Source organism: Theropithecus gelada, chromosome 1, assembly GCF_003255815.1.
Source record: "Theropithecus gelada isolate Dixy chromosome 1, Tgel_1.0, whole genome shotgun sequence".
NCBI lineage: Eukaryota > Metazoa > Chordata > Mammalia > Primates > Cercopithecidae > Theropithecus > Theropithecus gelada.
Genome location: NC_037668.1, coordinates 78,326,548 through 78,353,069, shown reverse-complemented (window position 1 = coordinate 78,353,069; position 26,522 = coordinate 78,326,548). Strand labels below are relative to the sequence as shown.

Here is a 26,522-nt window from a genome sequence, read left to right as displayed (position 1 = left end):
AGAAGAAATGTGAACAAAACCATAGAAATATAAATCAGTGTATGTTTGGGGAATTGCATACAGTTTTCTGTGATTGGAATTTAGACTGTGAAGTCAGGTATAAAGGGAAATAAAATAAGAGATGAAAAAATATGGAAGAGTTTTCTACTCATCAATCCAACGGATATTTTTGAGCACCTGTTATGTGTAAGGCATTGGAGATATGGTAGTGAATAATTCTATGAAGAACTATACATGGAAAATATGCATGTATAGTTCATATTCTATGCATAGTGCTCCACAGAATTCTTTACTACTATACATCCACTAATAGAGGACAGAATTCTTGCCCTCATAAAACCATTTCTAATGCTAATTTGTTGGTAGGTGTTAGGCCCTATGATAAAGATGAAAGATTTGAACTTAGAGCTGCCAAGTGGCTTATACAAATTGACATAGCTAAGTTGCAGAGCAGTGGTTTCACCTAGGTCTTTTAATTCCACATTTTTGCCTTTTCCCCACTGTCTCAACACTGTTGATTATCCTGATTAGGAAGGATTAAAGTAGTGAAAGCATGGGAAAGGGAGACCAGATAGAACTACTGCAGTAGAAAAGTAAACAGGCTGTGGGAGACAGTACTAAGATGGCAACAATTTGGGATGAAGAGAAGGCAGCAGAGCCAGGAAGCAGGAAGGATCAGTGGGATTTAATAATTGGCTATGCCAAGGTTGGGGGAGGATAAGAAGAAGGAGCTTTCAGAGGTGACTTAGAGGTCCCCAGCCTCAACGACTAAAAAGATGGTATAGTACCATAGGCAAAAATCAAGGAAGATAAATGGAGAGGCAGGTTCACTTTCGGATTTGTTGAGTCTGAGGGGCCAGGAGAAAGTCTACATGGTACCTTCTAGCAGAGAATATAGATTTAAACTGTGAGGATGGCTCAACACCAGAAAAAGCTCCTGGCAGTGACTGGAGCAGATTTGAAGATAAGCCACAGAGAGACTTTATTGGGTAGTAGTTAAAAAACTGAGTTCTGGGCTGGGCATGGTGGCTCATACCTATAATCCCAGCACTTACAGAAGGTCAAGGTGGGAGGATTACTTGAGCTCAAGAGTTTGAAACCAGCCTGAACAATGTGGCAAGACATCATCTCTACTAAAAATAAATTTTAAAAAAATTAGCCAGGTGTGGTGGCACATGCCTGTAGTCCCACCTATTCAGGAGGCTGAAGCAGGAGATTTGCTTGAGCCTGGAAGGTTGAGGCTGTAGTCAGCCATGATATTGCCATTGCACTCCAGCCTGGGTGACAGAACAAGACTCTGTCTCAAAAAAAAAAAAAAAAGGCGGGGCGGAGGAGACTGAGTTCTGGAGTCCCAGACTAAATCTCATCTTTACCATATCTTAGGTGTTTGATCTTGTGTAAATGACTTAGCCTCTAGGTAGCTCAGTTTCCTCATCTGTAGGATAAGGATAATGATAGTATGTAATTCATAGAGCTGTTGTAAAAATAAAATGAAGTGATATGCACAAAGCACTAGCATAGTAAATGCTCAGCATTTCTAAGCTATTATGATGAAATTGATAGCAGAAAGAGGAAAGAGTTGCTAAACCACAGACATATTGAGGGAACCAGTGGTATTATATGAGAAAACCCATCATTGTATGCTTCTGACCAGATCAAAGAAGTGCACGAAGGAATTTTTTAAATGTGTTTGAGGTTATTGCAACCATTTCAGATGAGCTGAGTAGAATTCAGAGCCTTAAAAAATTTGCCCTTACCACTTTCTAACTTATTTACAAAGGACTTGGAATGTTGGGGAACGATGACAATGAATATAGCTATTTCTTTTTGTGCCTATTGTATGCCAGGTATTAGTTCCCTGAAAGGTAGATATTGTCTCCATTTTACAAATAAGAACACTGAAGCTCAAAGAGTTTAAATTTCTCAATATTGTCCAATAAGTGTCAATATCAGTGTTTGATTCTCAAAACCCAGGTCCTTTCCCTATACTGTGCTGAACATAAAATGGAGGGACTATTACTGTTTATGTATATTGATATACTTAAACCTTTTCAAAATTATTATTGTTATTTTGAGACAGAGTTTCACCCTTGTTGCCCAAGCTGGAATGCAATGGCTCAATCTCAGCTCACTGCAACCTCCGCCTCCCAGGTTCAAACAATTCTCCTTCCTCAGTCTCCCAAGTAGCTGTGATTACAGGCATGCACCACCATGCCCGGCTAATTTTGTATTTTTAGTAGAGACGGGGTTTCTCCATGTTGGTCAAGCTGGTCTTCAACTCCCAACCTCAGGCGATCCACCCGCCTCAGCTTCCCAAAGTGCTGGGATTACAGGCATGAGCTACCATGCCCGGTCGATAACATTTTCAAAATTATTTACCCTTCCCCAAATAAACTTTTTCTTTGTTTTTTGTTTGTTTGTTTGTTTGTTTTTTGAGACAGGGTCTCACTCTGTCACCCAGGCTGGAGTACAGTGGTGTGATCACAGCAGCCTCAACTTCCCCAGTAGGTGGGACTACAAGTGCACACCACCATGCCTGGATAATTTTTGTTTTTTGTTTTTTTTTTTTTTTTTGCAGAGATAGAGTTTCACCGCATTGCACAGGCTGGTGTCAAACTCCTGACCTCAAGCAGTCTGCTTGCCTCAGTCTCCCAAAGTGCCGGGATTACAGCATGAGACACCACACCTGACCAAGAAATCAAATAAACTTTTGAAGGCTGTACATACAATTTAATCTGATTCTATCCAGCCATAAATTAAAAATTGTTAGTTCTGTGCTCCGTATTCTAGTTGCTTTCGCAGACACTTTGCTTACTTAAAGTCTGTATAATAACCCCATTGTAAACACAAACAAATGTGTATGTGCGCAGATTAACCTTTTCTAGACACTCCTTGTAATTTTCAAAGCCAGTAGTGGAGTTCTAGAGTGCATTAGCACATGCATCAAATACCAGATCTCACTGCAGTGCCAACTGCAGCCCCAGCATGCTTCACCAAAACCGCACCCTGTTCTTCGTCCAGAACCAGCACCTCAAGCCTTCAGGTTTAATGTCTAAATCTGAATCTTCAGGTTTGGCTGTATCCCAAACCTGAAGATTCTTTTGCTATTTCCCTTTTTTTTTTTTTTTTTTTTTTTTTTCACTTTCCTTCCTCTAATTGGCTTTATGTAAGACCTTGTGTGAACAAGCCTTCCTCGTGCATGCATTCTTCACTGTGAAAACTAGGGGGAAAACTCCTATTTTCTAGATGAAAAAGCTGAGATGCAGAAATGGGAAGTAACTTGCTCAAGGCCTAGAAAAACCAAAAGCAGAAATGGCTGGTTCAAGTTTACATAGTCACAAAGTGAAGGTAAGGTGTACATTTTTTAAACAGAAAACAGTACACACGAAGTTTGAGACAAGGAGGAAAGAGAAATGTGGAACACCCTAGGGCTGAGTCAGGCATTTGCCTTCCTTGTGGTTTCCTGGTACCCTTTTCCCTCCTGTGGCCCTTTACTGTTCCGAATTTCAGGGTTCTAAATTCTTTTCTTGTCAGCATTCTACCCTAGACTGTATACTCCTGAGAGCAGAAATAGTGTCTTGTTTACTGTTATAATCCAGGACCTAGCATGGTTTCTTACATGTAGTAAACACTCAGGAAATACTTGTTTAATAAATAAATTAGAAGAAATAAAATGTTCCCAGCTATTCATGCATCCACTGTTTTTGTTTGTTTGGTTGGTTGGTTTTATATTTTCCATCTCACCCGTCAGAAACTCATGATATCTTCATAGCTTGAGGACAGGCAAGTGAGGGGCCACATTATACTGACATTCCTGGTTTCTTTCTCTCTCACCCTCCTCTTACCCCTCCTTACATGTTCTTGGAAGTAAAACTCCCAAGTTTGGGGGAGGAAACATGCCAGGAGCATGGAGTTTCTAGAACTCGAGCACCAGAAGTGACCCATCTGATTAAAATTTTCAGATGTGTTTTTATAGCCAGTTGTCAGCCTATCATTTTGGTATCTCCAGCAAGACATTCTTAGAAGAATGTGGGTGGCACAAGCCTGCAGTGTAGTCCCTGCTACTTAGGAGGCTGAGGCAAGAGGATAACTTGAGCCCAGGAGTTCCAAGCTGTAGTGTACTATAATTGAACCTGAATAGGCCACTGCACTCTAGCCTAGGCAACATAGTGAAATCTCATCTCTGAAAAAATAATTTTTTTTTTTTAAACAGGGTCTCACTCTGTCGCCCAAACTGGAGTGCAGTGGTGCCATCTCAGCTCACTGCAACCTCCACCTCCCAGGCTCAAGCAATTCTCCTTTCTCAGCCTCCTGAGTAGCTGGGATTATGGGTGCATGCCATATACTGCCTGGCTAATTTGTGTATTTTTAGTAGAGATGGGGTTTCACCATGTTGGCCTGGCTGGTCTCGAACAGCTGACCTGAAGTGATGCGCCTGGCCCTCAAAATTTTTTTAATAAAAAAAAACAGAAGTGAGAAGAATGTAGTGCAGTGGGAAGGGGGCTAAGCTGGGAGCTATGTCTCCTGGCGCAAATGTTTAATTCTTCTAGCCACTTGTTATGTGATCTCAAGCAAGGTACACAAGTCTCTTGGGTATTTTTTTCTTTATGTGAAATATGAAGAGATTAAGTGTTTTCTTAATTTTCTTTCAGCTCTGATATTATGTGATTTTATGATTAAGTGACCTGGATGTTGATAATACGTGCCCCATTGACAACTCTCTTCCGAAAACTAGAACAAAACCATTGGCTTCCTGGTCCTACTGTCTTTATTTAAGATCATCTTCTTTCATTTTATATGACGGTGTCTCTGTCCCAGGCAGTTTGTGAGGACTTAAGCTTTTATTTACTGTAGCTGGAGGCTCCTATAAGCCAAGGCTTTGACAATATTTCACATTTATCTGAACTAGAGCTTAGGATCAGGTGGCAGCTAAGTCATTTAAGGTTATTCAAATGCATTGAAAATGTTGCTTAATAATTCAGAACCAGTTTTCTCTGTTTAGAGTATTAAGATTTTTTAAATCCTTCTAATTAGCCAATTCCAACAGCAGTTTAAATAGGGAAAATTCTGTCCCCTCTGAAAAGGCAACTGATGCAGACTTATTGTCAGCCCCTGTGTCTGTGCAGCAGAACTGACAGAAGCTAGAGCTAGAGAGCTTCCAGAGCCAAGGGAGCTGCTGGGATGACCTGCTGATGGTATCACCAACGGAGTCTGCCTGCTGTAGGAATGAGGCTAGGGGAAGAGGTCTGAGGATGCAGCTCCTCTAGACTCCATTTCTTTGGATTCATGGAGGCTCTAGGGAGGAGTGGGGAGTTTCCATTCAGTCATTCAGTAGGTCAGTCTTTCAGCAAACATGTAGTGAATTTACACTGTTTCCAGCAGTATGCTAGGAGCTGGGGATAGTTGGCCAGTAAAATCTCTTATGTGCCCTCAAAATTCAACCTGACTGGAGAGACAGACTCATAAACAAATAATCAAAAGGCACAACAGATAACTCAGTGTGAGACCGTAGCTGATCCCTTGAGCTAGATCCTGTAGGATCTCTTGCCTGGTCAAAGTATAAGAATGCTGTTTTAGCAAAAGACAGGGTTGGCATTGCCAGTACCTGCATTCCACTTTAAACACTCACCTTGAGTCAGCCAGCAGACCTTGGCAACTTCCTTGTCTGAGGATCCTAAGGTGAAATTAAGGTATTAGTTTGGTTAACATGGATTGACCACATGCAGGATAATGGGATAGGCATATGAGGGAGAGACCACAATGAACATATATGGTCACTGTGTTCCATGAGCCTGTGGCCTAGTGAATGATGCCAGCTATGATTAACTCTCTTACAGGAATAGGAGAAAGATTAATTTAGGCTCTGTCACTCAGGCCTGATTTTATGGAGAAAGTAGCATCTGAGCTGAGCCTTGAGGGATATATAGGTTAGGACAGGTAGAACTGGAGAGAAAGGACAGTCTAGGTGGAGGAAACAACATAGCAAAGGTTCAGGGAGGAAAAGCACAAGACATATTTGAGGAATAGCAAACTGCTCTAATTGTCTGGCACATAGGGTCTATGAGAGGATAATATTTAGAGATCAGCATAGTAAGCAATGTTGGGGCCAAGCCACTACCACCCGTTCGAAAATTTAGACCCAGATTTCACTTATTTGATGTATTTTTTGAGAGAAAATATTTTGCCACTTCTAAAATGTTGTTACTGTGACAAGCTGTGATAATGCTCATAGCAGGTCCATAAGGTGGTACACCAGACAGATATCAACATCCTTGTTTAACAGACAAGGAAACTCAGAGGATGAAAAGTGACTTGTCCTAGACCACACAGGTAATCAGAGCAGTATGCTAGGGTCAGGAGGCAGGTTTGCCGTTCCCCAAAGGATGCTTGTTCCCTGACTGTCCTCCCCAGCTCTGAGCCCTGACCCTTTGTGGATATGGCAACTAAACTGATAGGGAATAAGCATGAAGAGAAGGCTGGCCAGGTAAAATGCGTATCTCTAGCCACCTTCAAGTACCACTTTCCTAGCATCCTCTCTTCCTAAGTACTTTTCTTTCTCATCATGGTACTTTTGCTTAAGCCCGGGAGTTTGGGAATTTGGGTATAGGTTTGATATTGTACAGGCCGCTGCTGGACCAGCCTTCAAAGAAAACACCTGCTCTGTTCATGATTCTTGCCTTCCAGTTTTATAAGCTTTTGGGCAGATGAAATGTACTATCAAAATAGCTCAGAGAGAGCCTTGGTAACATTTAAGATATTGAACGTGCTGCATCTGGTAACTAGAAAATTTAATGATCTCCTGCTGTTTTGGTAATTGGATAAGTAAATACATCAGAATAAATCACACCGGCAAGTCTTTTGTATGTCGTTAGGGACTAAACTCTTTTAACTCCTGTTCAAAGCCCCAGCTCTTGAGTGGTGTTTGCGTGCAGAGTAATGCACGCACCAGCTCGCATGGCCCTGCTTGGATATTAAAATTCATTCAAAATGGCCACTTTCTCCCTAGCCCACTCGGCCTGAGGAGCACATCTAGCCCACCACTCCAGATCTTTCTGAAGCCAAGGAGAAAATATTTTTTCAGAAGTTTAAATGACACCTAATAAGGTATTTGAGCTCTTCATGATCTATGTCCAAACTCTTTCCAGCCATGTGTTTTACTGAAGGCCTGCTGGGAGCCTTCTCAGAAACACTACCATGTACAAACTGGGAAAGTGAGGCCAAAGCAAAAGGGGACTATCCTCTTTTGGCAAGGAGCCATTTAAGAATGTTGAGAAGGAGAAGGACAGGATCAGACATTTTGTTCAACTCTCTCACAAGTGGAAATGTGAAGGAGATAGACCCAGAGGGACATGGTCTATTAAGAGACCATGTGGTGTTGGGTGATGTTGTCACCAACTTACAGATGAGAAATTTGGATCTTATCTCATGGTAAGAGGTTAAATGACTTACTCAAGAGCACACATGCAGTGCTAAGATTTAAAAGCCATCAGTGTTTTTTTTTTTTACTGCCTCCCTAATTAGCACTTAATCCATGCCTAGTAGTGAAACTCTGAGACTAACAATAATCAGGATCTCTCAGAAGGCTTTTAAACTGAGTTAACAGTTCTAAACCTAACCAGAAAACAGGTGTCTCCTCTTTCATTTGTCTCTCAATGTCTTGTTCCAAACACAGTGGTTAGCATTATGGACCAACCTTTTATACAAGGACCTGGCTGCTTCCATGGTATTGGCATCAGAAAGTGAGGCATGTCCGCTAACTCAGTGATTCCCGGTCTTTTTCAAGTCACTGCACACATTGAAAATAGTGTTTGTGTGTCTTACTGGAGAACCAACCATACTAGGCTGCTCAGAGTCAAAAGCAACTCAGCTCTGAGGATCCTGGTTGCCCCAAGTGTTGAGAAGAATCAGTATCTTAGCATACCTGTAAGCTGGGCACACTGCTGGGGCTCATCTGCATTAGGTTTGTCTTGCCACACTACAGAATCTTCACTCATGAATTTGTCTGTATCCAGTTTGTGCTTTCAGGGACAATGAACTTGCAAATTGTTCTGTAAAGCAGGACTTCCTTTTATGTACTTGAAATTATGTCTTCCAGATTCCAGGACTTTCCAGGATGGGGAAACATGCCTGTTCTCATTCTTTTTATATTCATTTTATGTTCTTTATTCTCATTCTGAAGACTTGGATCATCTCCTGTTTTTAGACTAAGAAGGTTTTTTCCTTCCCATTCCATTCTTAATAGAATCCCCTCTGGGCCTTCCCCATTTATATTGTCATTTAATAGTACAGTGACCAAAGCCACCATCAGGGATACCACTGCAAGAAGGTTACAGCTCTTGTTTGGTGTCCCTGACAGTGTGCCAAGTTTGAGACCATTTTAACATTATAATACCTTAGAGTTGGTGTCTTCACTATACAGTCCATCTAAAGGCACAGGCTAGGAATGAAGAATCCAGATTTGCCATGAATACTGAATAAACTTGGGTAAGGTCTTTCCACTCACTGGGCTTTTCTGTCCCCATATGCTACAGAGATGACCTCTAAAGACCCATCCAGATCTAACAATTACTAGCTCTGTCATAACTGAATGACTACATTTTGCCCGAATGCCTAAGGTAATAATACACTCTGTTATGGGGGAAATATGCATTTCAGTTACACGAAGGGTACAGTGCTCCCAAGCAAGGGACTTAGAATAAATAGTCTAGTACATGACTACAGTACTAAAATAATCTACAAAAACACAAGAGTTTGAAGTCAGACCTAGTTTTAAATCCTTGCTCTGCCACTTCCTGCCTGTGCATTCTTAGGCAGATTATATAATCTCTCTGAGCCTCTTGTCCTCATTTTTAAAGTGGAGGTAATATACCTCCCCCATAGAGCTGCAGTGGTGCTTATACAGCATGTAGCACAGTTAGCACCTAGTAAGCGCCCAATAAATGTTAGCTCTTTTTACCTTTATTATAATTTAATAAAACAAAGAACAAACAGGGCAGCCTACAAGACACAATTTCTATTCCTCTCTTATTTTAATCTTTTCTCCCTTTGTTCTTGCTTTAATTTTTCTTTCATTCTGTCTTTCCCACCTTAAAAAAGTCATCAAAGAAAGAAAATGCCCTCGACACCTATGCTTTGCAGCCACAGAAGCCCACCCAACCTCACTCTCTAGCACCCCAATTGTTCTGTCACAGTTCAATAATGAAAAGAGGAGCATCTGTCACTGTTTCCTGGAAGCCCTCACCCCAGTGCCACTTCTTTCCTGTGGTCCTGTGAGACAGACTGGCCTAGCAACTGCATAGGAAGCTAAGATAAACCATAGAGTAGTCTCACAGTGGGACCCTTCCAGATTGGAAATTTCATTTTGGGGTGTGTTACCACCTGCAGCAAAGGTAGAGAAGAAATTGCTAAGAGCTACAACTGGCATTGTTGTCATGGTTGTTTATAATAATTATTATTAATAATAATAATCATAATCCCTTATGTTGCAAAGGACTTTATCGTTACCAAAGCTTTTTTTATACCCCGACTCAGCATATGCCCAGCAATTCCCCTAAGTTCCCCTCGGATACTTTGTGGGTATAACTGCTTTCTTTAGGGATTCCTAGCTCATCAAAAGGTGTTTAAAGAAAATAGATGATTAGCTGTTAGGACTAAGTTGACAGTAACAAAAGACAGCTTGAGTTCCTGTGTGGAACAGCAAAGCCCATTAGGGACATGAGCCGTGACATAGCAGCAGAGTGCGGCATTTTTTATGCCCAACAGAAAGCCAGTTAGTCATGTTAACTGTCCCCCGTTTAGAAGTAGGTCAGAAGTTGAGAGGCAGTGAAGGGTAATGATTGGATATAGGCTGGAAGCTCACAAACCAGGGTACAATTCTGGCCTTCTCTTTCCTAGCTGTGTAATCTTGAGCAAGTCTCTGAACCATTTTTGACCTCAGAGAATTCATTTGTAAAATGGAAATAATAGGAGTACTTATCTCATAGAATTGTTGTGACCATTTAATTAGATAACATATAGAACAACTAGCATAGTGCCTAGCACCTAACACCAAATGAATGGTAGCTTTTTTTTTTTTTTTTTTCTTTTTTTAGACAGAGTCTTGCTCTGTCACCCAGGCTGGAGTACAGTAGCACTATCGTGGTTCACTGCAATCTCTGCCTCCCAGGTTCAAGCAATTCTCTTGCCTCAGCCTCCCGAGTAGCTGGGATTACAGTGTGCACCACCACACCCAATTAATTTTTATATTTTTAGTAGAGATGGTGTTTCACTGTGGTGGCCAGGCTGGTCTCGAACTCCTGACCTCAAGTGATCTGCCTGCCTCAGCCTCCCAAAGTGCTGGGATTACAGACATGAGCCACCACACCCAGCCATGATAACTTTTTATAGTGATGATGTTAATAATTACTTAAGTTTCTGATATTTAATAGCATGTTTTCCTAATAGAGTAACTAATAGAATAGGTTACTCATAGAATACCAAAAAGATTAGTTAGGCTGGGCGCCGTTGCTCATGCCTGTAATCCCAGCACTTTGGGAGGCCGAGACAGGTGGATCACAAGGTCAAGAGATCAAGACCATCCTGGCCAACATGGTGAAACCCTGTCTCTACCAAAAATACAAAAATTAGCTGGGCGTGGTGGCACATGCCTGTAGTCCCAACTACTTGGGAGGCTGAGGAAGGAGAATCACTTGAACCCAGGAGGCGGAGGTTGCAGTGAGCCAAGATCAGGCTACTGCACTCCAGCCTGAAAACAGAATGAGACTCTGTCTCAAAAAAAAAAAAAGAAAAAGTTGTTCTCCCAAGTTCAAAGTAAATGCTAATTTTGAACAAAATCAAAAGCAAATATAGTCAGTTTCACTATATCTGGGAACTTACATATGCAGCCCATAAATATGCCTCAGAGTACAAAGAGCTTAGTATTCAAAAGGAAAGGACCTGTGTTCAAATCTGAGCCCCGACAATTTCTAGTTGTACGACTGTACATAAGAAGTGTCCCTATTTGAGCTTTGGTGTTCTCATCTGTAAAAATTCAGGATAAATGAATCCAATCTTAGGATAGCTTTATAGATAATATATGTGAAAGTATTCTGAGAACTGTAAAATAATATTATTATGTATGCATTCTTCAGAAGGAAGTTTAGTAGCACATTCTTTTTGTGTTCAAATAACTTGGCTTTAAGGAAGCATCTCTTTAAGAATAATCTTTGTTGTGGCTTTATGTTACAGATGGGAAACGTATTTTAAAATTTATTTATGCCCTGACTAGTTGATTTTCCCATCTTTTAATCAAGACCAAACAGAACTTGAAAAAAAAAGAAAAAAGAAATGGCTGTGACCCTTGTATCATGTTACATCAAAACCTAATTATTAAGTACTTGCTTAGTGCTCTGAGGTATTTGGGATTTTAAGGGCCATTAAATAATACCCTTTCACTTAACTAGTTCAAGACTAATTAAAAGACATAAGACCAATTGAAAGATAGACATAGGACTCAGGTGGGGATAAAAATATCACCTTTGTTACCAAAAAAGTTGACCGGAGATTGTGGTTTGAGATTAAGCAGCCAAGGGGCTAGCTGATGTGTTCTTTGCCTGTAAATTAAACAGACTTGTCCACCCAGTCCATGGTATAGCTGGACACTGCAGGCCCTCGTACCTTGTAACATGAGAGCAGGTTGGTTCCAGAAAAAGGAAAGGATGGGGCTGAGCTCAGATCCTTCTCCCAAATTCACCAGGCAAATAAGTTTGTTCTCACCCCTGTATAGGAGATAGGGAACACATCCAGAAGTCATTCCATATGGATACATAAATGTGAAATAAATACTTCCCCCAACAAGAGTTATAAGTTTTATATTATTGACTCCTCACAACAACTCTGGGAGGCAAAAAAAGGTCTCAATTTTATAAATAAACATTGAATTTGCCCAGGTCATCAGACAGCTAGGATGTTACAGCAATGGGAATCCAACCCAGGTATCCCTCCCTGGGATCACACTTCAACAGTTCCACTTCAACTGGGGAACTCAAACCACATAGATGACATCTACTTACACATAAAGAAGGCACTGAATCATAATAGCTTCCATGTGTCAGGCCCTTGATGGCTATTTCAATCCTTATAATAACCTTTCACCCAGTGGAGAAGGAAACTGGAGCACGAGCAAGCATCTTACTGACTTGGCTAAGAGATTTGAATTTAAGTGTTTGTATTTTATTTCCAAAGCTCAACTGCAATCCAATTTACTCCACTGACTCACCCTCACACTTCTAAAAATGCAAAAATTAAAGCCTAGACAAGAAAAGTGACTCATCCAAAGTCATACTGCTAGAGTCAGGACTGGAATCCATATAGTCTGGTCCTTTATATCCTGATAACATTAGATAACGTACAGCCTTGGCAGTCAGCACAGAGGAATTCAGAGAGGGGAGGGTTTTCTGAAGTACATAGTCCATAACCGAAGGGATGGATTTCCTTAAGCTTGGAGAAACTGATTTTGCTCTGTGTCTAATGTAGAGGATGGGACCTGCTTGTCCTTGACATTGGCGTAAGAGGTAAGACGAGAATGGATGAGGTTCCGGAGTTTGATCTCTGTATGGACTCAAAGAGACTTACAGATTTTCTGCCAGTGTGGCAAAGGGTTGCTCCTGGGAGTCCGGCTATGCAGGGTCCCCTCAGCTCACAGTGCTGCCAGCACAGTCTAGAGAATGAAGGTTCTTGGTCACCAGAGGCAAACAAATACTAGACAAAATTTGGTAACGAAAGCTCTTCTGCCTTTTAGATGCTGGAACTTTCTCAAGTGCAAATTTTACTTTAAAAGCAGGAATACATTTTGAGAAGCCTCTGTTGGTTTATTGTTTTCCAGTTCCACATATTGAACCTGAAGCCTGTAACTCATGGAATGAGAGAGAACCCTTTTAGGCGAAGTAAGAGGTGGGGAGTTACTATGAAAATTATTAGGGAACCAGCGGAAGGCCTGGGTTCTGGTTCTACCTCTACCACTTCCTATGTGATAATAGACAAATCCAGTCTCTGGGTCTTGTTTCCTAACCTACAGAGTGGGGCTGATTTCCAAGAACTACTGCAATGCATTTCCCCCATAAACCGTTAAATTCATTAGGAACATTAAAAAGAAAAAGAAGAAAAAAGTCCAATCTAGCATTTTTTTCTAAAAGTAAAATACTAGATCCAGACTTTCTTCTATTCAATTTCAAAATAAAAGCATTACCTCAGCAAAATTAAATGTAAAAGATCTAGCTTCCTCACATGATTGTGAGTTAATGTTTGTGTAAATTCGTTACAAACTCTGAAGGGCCATGCAAGTATTGCTGCTGCTATTCTTTTTCGTATTACTCAGCTCTTGCCCTCAGGTAGCTCCCAACCTAATAGTACAAGCTAAGTATCCCTTATCTGAAGTACATGAGACCAGAAATGTTTTGGATTTTGGATTTTTTCAGAGTTTGTAACATTTACCTACTGGTTGAGCATCCCAAATCAGAACATCCAAAATCTGAAATGCTCCAAGGAGCATTTGTTTTGAGCATCATGTCAGCACTCAAAAAGTTTTGAATTTTGAAATATTTTGAATTTTTTCATTAGTGATACTCATCCTGTAGTATTATATTTATGCTCAGGTGCTAAAAAGTGAGAGGCAGAATGATGTGACTAGAAAGAACCCCAAAACAGAAGTCAGAAACTCTGTGGGTAGAGTGTGCATCTGCTCCTATTCAACCGTGTGACCTCGGCTAAGTCACTTGACCTCTCTAAGCCTCAGATTGCCCTTCTATGAAATGAAGGGGTTAGGTAATTTGGCATTTAAGGAGCTTCCCTCTGCCCCCAAACATTCCAGGATTCGCAGTGTGGCCTAGGATGAGAATCTGTCACATGGATTCACATTTTTCTTACAGCTGATAGGCTTTTTAGAAAAGGAACCGAAGCCCAGGGAAGTAATAGAAACAGTATATGAAATTTCAGTCTACTAACAAAATTGATCTAGAAAGGAATAGCTCTGTTTGGCAAAGAACACCTGTCTCATTGTTGTTACATAAACGTGTTTCACAAAGCCAATATGCTAAATTATTAAACTAATGAGAAAATATATCCATTCAGGTTTTCCAAGTACAGTGAAGAAAATGTCAAGATGACTGACTTTTCTTTTCTAACTATAGACAAAGTCACAAACCATACCTCTTATCTGAGAATGACCCTTCTCCCCCAAGGAGTCCCAAAGGTGGGCTTTGTTGATTTAGAGAGTCAATAATTCAGTAAAGTCCCAAGTAAATGGCACAACACAAGCTCAGATTGGGTTTTTGTATTCATATTTTATAAATATTTCAGGACTTTTTTTCCTGAACCTTGACCTGTTGCCATTCTTAAAGTGAAGATCTTATATCCCGGAAGCTTGGTTAGAAACAACTTCAGGATCATCTCATCCAACTTCTTTCTCTATGTGAATCCTACTCTCAGCAATACCTCTGACAATATAATGTAGTGGGTTCCAAATCTAGACTGCCTTGATTCACAGCCTGGCTCTGCCCTTAATAGCTCTGAGACCTTGGGCAAGTTACTTAATCTTTCCAGGGCTTAGTTTCTCCATTGGCTTTTGGCTTAATGGGGATAATAATTGTCCTTACCTCAATGCAAAGGCATAAAAGTGATATAATGGACTTTGGGGACTCAGAGGGAAGGTTGCAAGGGATGAGGGATAAAACACTACACATTGGGTACAATGTACAGTGCCTGGGTGATGGGTGCACCAAAGTCTTAGAAATAACCACTAAAGAACCTACCTGTAACCAAGAACCACCTGTTTCCCAAAAACTACTGAAATACAATTAAAATAATTGTCCCTAACTCAGATAACCTACCTTTTATATTAAAGTGCTTGGAATATACCTGGCACAAAGTAAATGCTCAATAAACAATAACTATTATAATCATCATCTGCAAGTAAGCCCCTATTTGAGTGCTTCTGGGAACAGCAGAGAATTCATCCATCCATCCCACCCTCCCTACCCCCATTTCCCCAGGGCAGCCTGTTGACATGTTAGTCAGAATCATTCATATCAGCTTTAGAGTCAGACCTGAGTGTGAAACCTTATTCTGTCTGCAGCCTTGGGCAAGATAACCTATGGTATCTTCATCCGTAAAATGGAAAGAATCATACCTATTTCACCGAACTGTTGTGAGGACTAGTTAAGATACTATATAAAAAGTACATAAAGTACTTAGCATGGTTCCCAGCTACATACTAGGCACTCAGTAAATGATAGTTGCTGCTGTGATGATGACTGAAGAACAAGAAAATAAAGAATAGAGAGAGGAGAGAGAAAGATAAGAGAAGCAGTAGTAGCCACACCAGCAGCTGCTATCTGTCTGTAAAAAGTTGTTTCTGACTAGCTGGGTTCTGCTTCCCTGTGATTTTATTTCACCAGCCCTAGGTCTATCCACCAGAGCTGCACAGAACACATCTGCTCTATCTTCTACTTATCAGCCCTTCAGATATTCAAAGAGGGCTAGCACAGCCCCTTCCCTACCTGTATAGCAACATCGCCACCTCCACTTCTCAGTGCCCCCTCTCCAGGGAGATATCTTCCATTCTTTAGCTGTCTCTCAGAGAACATAGTTTTTAGGCTCTTCCCTAAGCAGGAGGTCCCTCCTGGCATGCTCCATATCCTTTTTGAACAGGGCCCGGAGCGCTGCAGGACAGTTTCACAGTGTGGCCACCATCTTGCTGGGGAGAAACATGATGTCCTACATTCCCCTAGGTTTCCCTCAATCAGTTTGTCCAGCCAGGCAAATGAGAATGGAAATAGAGATTGTCTTGCTCACTTTGAAATTCTTACCTAAAATGGCCTTCAAAGAAAAAACATTGCTAGATGTTATTTTTAGGGCACCAGAGGGAGCAGTCAGCACAGCCGTATTTGCTTCGGGCAGTCCAGTGGTGACATAGCCTCACCGAACCTGTAGACAGGGGTCTCCAGAGATGGAGGCATTACCTGATCAGGAAAAGGGGGGCACTCTTGCTGGGAAGTGGGGAAGAAACAAGAAAGATAGCCTGGTGTAGATCAGGGTTCCAGGAGCTTTTGGTGAAAGAGCTGCAGCTTTGAAGTTAGAAAGATCAGGGCCCCTACCCAGTCAGTAATGACTGCAACCTACTGAGTACTCACTGGCTCAGACACTGTACCAGAGGCTGCACCAACATTATTGCATTTAACTATCATCACAACAACCTAGGAAGAAGAAACTATGATTACCATTTTGCAGGTGAGAAAACTGGCTCTCAGGTTATATAATTTATTCAAGGTCATATTGGTAAGAAGTGACAGAGCTAGGATTTGACTCTAGGTTTGCTTCACTCTTTTTAACCATTGTGCTGTATAAACACTTATTAACCATATGGCTGTAAACAAGTGGTAACCACTTTGAGCTTCAATGTAATCATCTCCACTGTCTTTCATGGTGGTTATATGGATATGTTGTCTGGCATATAGTAGGCATTCAAGAAATTTTAGTTGCCTCCTTCTCAAATTCCAGCTCTCCCACTCAAAGTGACCGAAGAAAGCCATTTAACTTTTCTTGGACACAACTTTCTCATATGAAAACTGGGTGTGGTTTATGAATCTCTAATCTTGCATATGACAACCCCAGCATGGTGCAACTCAGGCCTGATACTTCAGCCTTCCACCCTCTTTTGCTTCCTAGCACACTATTACAATGATCGTTTCTCCCAGCAAACACCATATTTACAAGCCATAAATAACAAAGTAGAAGATGCTGGAAGAGCTCTGGCATGTTAATTAAGAACAATATCAGAAGCAGCTGGACAGAAAATGCCAACGAGTGAGAAGCAGAGGCAGTGTAGCTCTGTTTGTTGACAGAAGCCAATGCAGTATTGTACGTTAATTGGGGAAGTGGGTAAACATTTGCCAGCAGCTTGCCCCTCAGTGCATTGGAAGATAGACAGCAGGCTAGGCCCTTCCCACTCCTTGCCTGTCCATCTGCCCACAAGCCAAGAGATACAAATACAGTGTGCTTTGCTCTGAGTTCCTTACAAGCAGAGAGGATTCCAGGGGTGGATGTGTCTTTTTCATGACGCTCCTGAGCATACCAGGTTTCCATCTAGATACAGCTGAAGATAGTTTCCCCTTCCCCTTGCCAGCATGGCTTTGATACTTGGCATTGGCCCCCAGGGCTTCCCCTTCCCCATATCCCCCACCCCACCATGGAAGAAGACATCAGAACCATTTTATCAGGAGCAGCTTGAGTTAAGCAGAAGATAAGATCGCCTGCCTCAGGTGCTGCAGTCAGGCCCAGAGCAGCAGCCTCAGGCCTGACTAGAGATTGCTTGCCCTCCCATCACACACTTGGAGTTGCCCATTTATCTGTGTGTCCGCCATCTTTACAGTTGCTCTCACACACACAATCATTATGGAACACCTGTTCTGGGCAAGACACTTTGCTAATTATATATTTTTTCTCATTTAATTCTCACAGTCAGTCCTGCAAGGTTGATACTAACTTCAAAGCCACAAAGCTGATAGCCAACACAGCTGTAATTTAGAGTCTTTCTAATTCCAAAACCTGTGTCCTTTCCACTAAACCAGTATTACTCAACTTTTAAACATTCCTGACCTCTTTTGATAAACAGGAAAGTTTTGTTTCTTCTCTCAGTCGCAAATTCAGAAAACCTTCATGTCCCATCCCTGCCCCTTGCCTAGGAAGGCATAAACCTAATTTAGGATCCCTGTATGATTAACGTATCCCACTGAGCCAAGATTTTGTCTAGCTTGACTTTCAATAGTTCATATTACAAAATTATGATTTTTTTAATTTTGAAAATATAAAGTTGTATTATGATATTGACTCTTTTTTTTCCAAACTAAATAAACCGTCAACAAGGATATGACAACGAAGATAGTCATCGTTGGGCATGGTGGAATGGCCATTCTACACTTTATAACGTAGTTCTAATAGGAAGATCAGCCCCAAAGGCTTAGCTGCAGTCCCACCAAGCAGAAAAATCCCTCCCCTCTATTAGGGGTTAACCAAGCAGAGGTCCCTAGGAATGCCAGTCAGTTGTTAACCAGCACCTTTCCAAAGGGCCCCTGTTCTGCCAGCCAGGTTGAGCTGTGCAGGAGGCAAGGTACCTCCACCAAACTCAACTACGAGATTTGATTTTCCTGAGCCCTGGTTTCCTCACTTATAAAATGAGAATAACAACAGCTGCCTTGCAGGTTATTTTGAAGATCAACTAAGATACTGCGAGACTCTTCATGCCAGTGCATAGTTTCAGAATCAGTGTGCATAGATAAAATGAATGCCGTGTAGAGGTTATGGTGCTTGTTTCAGTCTCTTGAATATGTGTTCTTTGTCTTTTTAGGTAACTCAACTGGACCCAAATAAGTCATTATTGGAGGTAAAGTTGTTCCCTCAAGAAACCCTTTTCCTTGAAGCAAAAGAGTAAACACGGCCCAGCGGTGGAACCAGCCATTCCTTGACAAGCCAGCAGCCTGCGTCAGGAGAAGGGCTCCTCGCCAACCCACCCACACGCTCGTCTCACTCAATTCAATGTCACACTTCTGCCTCTTGCAAAATTGCTGGAAAAAGTAATAATAAATATAGCTACTTAAGATTTCCCATCCATGAGTATATATTCCCAACCCTCATTACAGAAAATTACAACTCTGCCACCCTCCCCTACCCCTGCACTTCACCCTCCTTCAGTGATGAATACATTGTGCAAGTGGGAGTGGTCACTAAATAGCATTTTTACCTCTCCAGTGCCCATCTTTTCCCCAGTGTCTAGGACAGTTCTGTCTGTTCTGTGACACCAGGATGCTGTATATTTGATATATGTCTTTTTATTTTCATGACTGAATTTCTACTTCGTCACCTAATTTTAAGGGGCAGAGGGAAAAAAGTCAACTGAGACATTGTCGGCATGGAGATTAAACGTAGGAAAAAAGGTATACCATTTTTGTTAGTACTTTCTGAAGGCTTTACTAAGATGTAAGGTTTTGTTTGAGGACTGAATTTGACATATATGCAAGATACTTATTTACTGCTGCTGCCTTGGGTCTCCAGGTTCTACCTAGGAGGTATTTGCTGTTCCACTGCAGCACAGGGAAACTGTTCAAGCATACAGTGTGAACGCTGAGATCATGTGCAGAGAGGCCAGGACCAGAACTTCAGTATCTGGCCCAGTGGCAAGAGGCTACTGTTAGGTTTTCATTTGGGCAATTAGAACCTCACAGATACCAGCTCCCAAGTTGTTAGTCCATCAGTGTAAACTGAACAGAATTCTCTCTTGCTTTCTCTCTCTCTACTCCCTCACACATTTGGACCTTGTCACTTGGTGTTTAAGCACCTTGTCTATCAACAAAATCTGATCAGCAGCCCCATGGACTCTCCTGTAATAAGGAACTTGCTCTACTGTTTTATTCTTTTAATGTTTTGGTATTTGATATTGGACTCAAATGAAAGGGATCTCATTCTGTGGCTGAAAAATCAGACTTCATATGTTGAAGAGAGCCAACTTGGGGGCTCAACTCAGAAGACATGTGTTGCCTGAAACCTGCATATAATAATTTTTTATTTGATTTAGTAAGTGTGGATTTTTCTTAATCTACAGATTTGGGGTTTGGGGTTTAGATCATGGGAACACCGTTTATACGTTCACAGCCAATGATTTATTTTTAGTCTTGAAATATTTCTCCATATCTGTTTTTGTGTCACCTGTGGTTTTTATCCTAGGGGTTGGGATCCTGATTTTGACATTTTGTACTTGTCCAAAAAAGAGTTCAAGTGCTGGGTTTCTTCCCCCAGTCTCAGCCAAAGGGTTCTCAGAAGACTCTAACCAAAGCTGGAGATATGCCTGCTCATTCTCCTTCTGCCCAGAAGTGAATGTTGGCCAGGAAAATTACACCTTGTGTCTTCTCTGATGCTCTAACCAGAGACCTCTCCAGATTACTATCTAGCACAGACTAGTGCTACATCTGCCTAGGTGTGGCCTTTCTCTGGCACCAGGGCTCTCTCTAGGGAGGCTGAAAGGAAGGGAGATCGTTCAGGGGAGTTCAAACAGAACAGTTCTCTCCAGCTCTATTCCTGTCTTCCTAATCTAATGGCTCTACAAGATAGTCATTTCCAGTGCTGCAGATGCACCAGGGCACCACCTCTTTTTTTTCTAGGTAGACCTTGTTCTGTAGCTGCTGTGAAGAAACTGCAGCCCTGAACTCAGGTCATACTCAGGAACAGCAGCAGGGGTGTGGTTGGGGTTTGAGGGAAGGTACTCTGAATTCACCTTCATATTTAACCTGTTCCATCTGACTTGGGTTTCTTCATTATATTGCTCCCTCTCATTCACCTTCACTTCTGTATTACGACAATATAGACTTTACTCTAAAGCCAATTTCATAAAAGTTATTAAATGCTACTTGAATGTGTGTGAAGTTGACACAATCTTTTTCAACCTGCCTTGGAAAGTTCTTCTCAGTCTGGCCTACTCAGCCCCATGATTTCCTATACTCTAGGCCTCATAACTGGGAAAGGCCTCAGCTAATTGTCACTGTTCACTCAAGACATGATGAGCCGGGCGCAGTGGCTCACGCCTCTAATCCCAGCACTTTGGGAGGCCGAGGCGGGTGGATCACGAGGTCAGGAGATGGAGACCATCCTGGCTAACACGATGAAACCCTGTCTCTACTAAAAATACAAAAAATTAGCCGGGCGTGGTGGTGGGTGCCTGTCATCCCAACTATTCAGGAGGCTGAGGCAGGAGAATGGCGTGAACCCGGGAGGCGGAGCTTGCAGTGAGCTGAGATCACACCACTGCCCTCCAGCCTGGGCAACAAAGCGAGACTCTGTCTCAAAAAAAAAAAAAAGACATGATGGTCTACTAAGCTTCAGACAAAAGGCCAAAGCAATTGTATACCTTTTCATACAAGCACAGCATTAAAATGACTTCCTATCACAGTGTCCTCTGCAGTTCTTCCTCCTACCATTAGGCTTCCTTGGGCTTTACATCCCAGCCTCCAGGCCCAGAGTCAATCTGAATATTTGCTCGGCATTCTTACGCCCAGCTGTTGACAGTGAAGCTCCAGGACTCTTTGTCATTCCCTATTCCAGTTTACTCCCTTGTGTTCTTGGACTGCTGAATGTGCAGTTGCAGCATTAGTTTGAAAGTTAAAGGAAGTGTTGCCGATTTCTCATTGCCTTTAAGAAGGTGCAGGGGTTTTTTTGGAGGTTTCCGGTTTGGGATGTTGCCATTCCCTGGCACTACTAGTTTTATAGCACACAAAGATGTTCGTCTCTGGATTGTAAGCATCCAGAATCAAAGTTGAATGAGAGCATCTTTTATGGAATCTGTCTTTTTAACATAAGAGAATAAGAGTTAGGCTTTTATAGATTTTACTTGTTGCTGACATTAGAAACATATTAATCACATACCAACATCTAAGTGTGCTGGTCAATGGAATAGGTTTTTAAGAGGTTGGAGAGCTCTGGCAAATTTCCCCCAAAATATAGACTTTTTCATTTGGATGTGGGAGAGGGTCTTAATTCTCTCCACAACAGCATCACTGATTGACACATTTCTACCCATCCTTCTCAATCCCTTAGCCACCCAGTCCTGCGTCCCCACAAGTGGATGAGACTTGGAGTCTTTAGTTCAGTCCAGGAGTAACTCATATAGGCATTGCACATTCTAGTCTGTGTAACCCTTTCACCTGTATTTTCTCTCTTGATCCTTTTTAAAATTCTTAGAGGAAGAGAGATCTTCACATACATATAACCACAACCACATACACACACATTCCAGAGACTTCAGTGTCTTCCAAGTCGAACCTCTCTTCTGCCACTTAGTAGCTGTGTGACCTTAAGGTAAGTAACCTCTGAACCTCAGCATCCTTACAACATTCTGATAGCACTTTGCAATTGTCCGCACCTTTCACACTCATAATAGTCTACTGCTGTGACACAAGCAGGGCAAAGATGTTGATTCCATTTTTGCACAAGGGGCTTAGAGGATAGTGGCTTGCCTAAAATCACACAGCATGTCAGTAGAAGAATCAGGATTTAAAGTACTGACTCTAATTTTCCACTGCTTGTCTATAAAGAATCTGTAATTTTTTTTTTTTTTTTTTTTTTTTTTTTTTTTTTTTTTTTTTTTTTTTGAGACAGAGACTCACTCTGTCGGCCAGGCTAGAGTGCAGTGGCATGATCTCAGCTCACTGCAACCTCCATCTCCCAGGCTCAAGCATTTCTCTTGCCTCAGCTTCTCAAGTAGCTGGGATTACAGGCATGTGCCACCATGCCCAGCTAATTTTTGTATTTTTGGTAGAGACGGGGTTTCACCATGTTGGCCAGGCTGGTCTAAAACTCCTGACCTCAGGTAATCCGCCCACCTCGGCCTCCCAAAGTGCTGGGATTATAGGCGTGAGCCACCGTGCCCGGCCAAGAATCTCTAAATTTTATATTCAAGAATGGATCTTGGAATCTTTTACAGTTGTACATAAAAAGTTAAAACGTCACTTTGGGAGGCAAAGGTAGGAGGATTGCTTGAGGCCAGGAATTCAAGACCAGCACTTACCATATACCAAGACCTGTCTCTAAAAAAAAAAAAAAAAAAAAAAAAAAAAAAAAAAAAAAAAAACCTTTTTAATTCTCCAGGCATGTACTTGCCTGTAGTCCCAGCTACTGTTGAGACTGAGGCAGAGTGATCGCTTGGGCCCAGGAGTTCAAGGCTGCAGTGAGCCATGATAGTGCGACTGCTACTCTGGCCTAGGCATCAGAGTAAGACCTCATCTCTTTAAAAAAAAGTTAAACATGCATTTTCCTGGAAAGGGAATCTGTATTCATCAGATTCTCAGTGGGACCTATTAATCAAAAAATTTTAAGAATCACCATTTACATCATTCTATTTGGGAAGAAGAATCTATCCATTCTTTTTATCAAGCCGTATTTTTATCTAAAAGAAACCTCCAGAGGATGAAATACAATCACTAGACTTTCTTGCCTTGAATATCTCTGCATTTAGTATTTTGTCATTGTCTCAAATAATCTGCTTTGGAAGGTGACACTTAACCCCAACTGGCCATACAGCTCCTCATTGCTGCATTTTGAAAGTTGGTCTGAAAGAAAATATTAATAAAAGAGACATGATCTCCAGTCTTCAGTCTATAAACTCTTTGTACACTGTCTATTAGTTGTGGTTCTTGGCTCTCAGAGGTGGTATGATGTGTGGTTAAGAACATAGCCTCTGGAACCATATTGCCTGAGTCTGAGCCACTCCTCCACTTACTAACAACGTGTCCTTAAGAAGTCACCTCACATTCACATTCCTGTGCCTCAGCTTTTTAACTATAAAATGAAAATAACAGTACCTGGTTGATAAGGTTTTATGAAGATTCAGTGAATTAATGTGGAGCAGTTAGGAAGCTATTATCTGTTCTGTAAACGCATGGGATTATCATAGGAAAGGAGAGTGGGTGATGGCAGCAGTGAGAAGTGTCTGTTTATGGGCGAGGACACAGAAAATGTGAAAAGTAGACACAGGAGGTCCAGGAGCACTGCTCTAGGACCCATCATAGAAGGGTCAGAGAGCCCTGCACAATGTCACTGTGTTACGGGTGTCTAAGGATAAGCCTAGACGTGATTAAATGATAAAGAGAGGAGGAGGAGGAGAACTGACTTGCTGAGCACTTACGATGTGCCCAGTACTGTGCTCGGAGCATTACAGACCTCTTTCCTCATGTAACCTCACAATAACTGTGAGATGGTGGTCTTGACCCTATTTTGAAGAGGGAACAAGCTCAAAGAGGTGAAATGATTTGCCTGAGTTCAACAGGTAGTGAAAAACAGAGCAGAGTTTTGGACCAAGACCTTTGACTCAAAAACCCCTGCTGTGTTTATGACAATGCAGTGTCTTCAAGGAAAGTATCATATATGACCAAGGCATTTTTTTTTTCTTTCTGTAGAGACAAGGTCTTGCTATGTTGCCCAGGCTGGTCTTGAACTTCTTGGCTCAAGCAGTCCTCCCGCCTCAGCCTACCGAGCTGTTGGGATTACAGGAGTGAGCCTCCATACCCAGCCTAAGGCGTTGCAATTAATAATGGCAATAATAATAACATTTTTTAAAGTATTGGTGGATGCTAAGAGGGGTAAAGTCATATTTTTATAGTAAACTCAGCTCTCCAAAATACTCATTCTTCAAACGGTTCTTAGTGCTACTATTATATAGAAATGTTGTGTCAGGAGCCAGAATTTAAGCACACCTTATAAGTGCATGCAGTGATTTAAGAAGGTTCCTATATATTCTACTTATTTGACATCTTCAAAATCCATTCTCTGCTCCTTCATCCTTCATCCCACTGCCTTTTCTTCCCTTCAGACCTTTATTGTCTGTCACTTGGGTTATAAAAGTACACCCTAGGCTGGGCGTGGTGGCTCAAGCCTGTAATCCCAGCACTTTGGGAGACCGAGGCAGGCAGATCGTCTGAGGTAGGGAGTTCAAGACCAGCCTGGCCAACATGGAGAAACCCTGTCTCTACTAAAAATACAAAATTAGCCAGGCGTGGTGGCGCATGCCTGAAATCCCAGCTACTCTGGAGGCTGAGACAGAAGAATCACTTGAACCCGGGAGGCAGAGGTTGCTGTGAGCCGAGATCATGCCATCACACTCCAGCCTGGGCAACAAGAGTGAAACTTCATCTCAAAAAACAAAACAAAAAACTACACCCTGATTGATCTCCCTTTCTCCAGTCCCTTCTCTTACAGACCAGTTACCACACAACTGCCAAAAAGAGCTTTCTAAAACACCTGCTTCACGGTGTCACACCCTGCTCTGATCCTCTCAAAGGCTTGCTGTTGCCCTCCAATTAAAATCCAAACTCTTGGCTTGGATTTAAAACTCTGTCATCTGGCTCCTACTTCCCTCCCCATCTGTATCTCCAGCCATGCCCTCAACACACATCCTGAGCTACCTGCTGTTTCCTGAAAGTGCCAGTTCTCTGTCATCTCTGGCCTTGCACACTGTGTCCTCTGCCCTAATAGACTTCTACCATCCATCCATCCTTCACCTTCAGTTTATACATCACGTCCTTCAAGATGGTTTCTTGACCATTGCCACACCCTCCTCACACTCCTCGGGTCAAACACAGGAGTGCTGTGAGTCTTCAGACTTGTTGCTGCCCTTTTCGTAGTACTGGATCACTCTGAACTGTAATTCTCAGCTTAGATACTCTTTCTCCCCTAACCCCCAGACTGGGACTCCCACAAAGGGCCTGAGTCACTTCATATTCTTGAAGCCTAGTAAAATGGCTAGTACATAAAAAGCACACAGTACATTTGGATTTATTAACTGAATTTATAAATAATGGCATCCATGTACTAATTAGATGGCCACTTCCATCTCTAGTATCCAACTCATGTGGGAACATTGAGAGGGCAGAGACCAGATCTTAATCATCTGTTTATTTCCAGAGTCAGCCCAGGGTCTGGCACATAATAGTCACACACCCAATGGTTACTGAAGCCATTAATTGGAGCTGAAGCAAAACCAACTGGAGCTGCTAAGGAAAGAAAAAGAGTAAAGGAATTGGTTTTGAGTACCTAGGTGAGCCCAGCACAATGCTAGGGTCTTAATATACTCTGTCCTCCCATGCCATCCTCAGAATTATTCTGTGAGGTTGATACTATTATTATCCTTACTTTACAGCTAAGAAAACATTCAGAGAGATTGGGTCACTTGTCTCAGAGACACAGGTAGTAGGGAGAGGAGTTGGGCTTCTACTCTGGATCTATGCCCAAAGCTCATGCTTGCGTTTTTCCCTCATTGATGAGGTCCCCATTCCTGAGATGCTTCAGTGGTAGAACTTCTAATGCACAGAGAGTAGAGTATAATAAAAATCCTCACACACTCCCACCCCCCTTGCTTTCTAGGATACTGCACTGCCCTCACTTTCTTCTCACCTCCCTGAAAGATCCTTCTCTGTCTCTTTTGTAGGGTTTTCTGCCTGCCTATTAAATGTCAGCAGCCCCTGAGTTCCTTCCTCAGTTCGCTGCTCTTCTCTCAAACTCTCCTTAGATAAGAGGCAATTTGTACTTTGAGACTCGGCTCCGATTTTGCGTAAGGTCTAAACTCCGTGAGAGTAGGGTCAGTCTGACTTGTCTTATCCTCATCACAGGTCTGACCCTGCGTAGGTGCTTGATAAGTACCTATTGATAATATAGTGAATACGTATATCATTTATATCATGTTTATTGTATGCCAGTCACTATGAGATTTATTTGTATTAACTCATTCACTCCTCACAACAACCTTATAAAGAAGGAGCTATTATCCTCACCTTATTTGTGAGCAAAATGAGGCACAAGTGGTAATTTGCCCACATTCACAAAGCTAGTAAACCAAAGAGCCAGGGTTCAAGCACAGGCAATTTGGCTCCAGAGTTCAGGCTAGTACTAAACTTCGCTATTTCTCCAGGAAGGCTCCTGAACCCCCAGGACAAGTCAAAGGCCTCTTCTAG

At 41.9% G+C, this 26,522-nt stretch overlaps 1 protein-coding gene across 1 annotated transcript in view; it reads left to right on the top strand.

Moving 5' to 3' along the window:
• The window catches only part of FAF1 (Fas associated factor 1), a 506,936-nt gene extending 488,298 nt beyond the window's left edge, over window positions 1-18,638 (top strand). Inside the window, exon 19 of the mRNA XM_025388444.1 lies at window positions 18,380-18,638. Coding sequence (XP_025244229.1) covers window positions 18,380-18,463 — 84 coding nt within the window. The 3' untranslated portion in view covers window positions 18,464-18,638. The remainder of the gene's footprint in view (window positions 1-18,379) is intronic.
• Window positions 18,639-26,522: the final 7,884 nt, after the last annotated feature.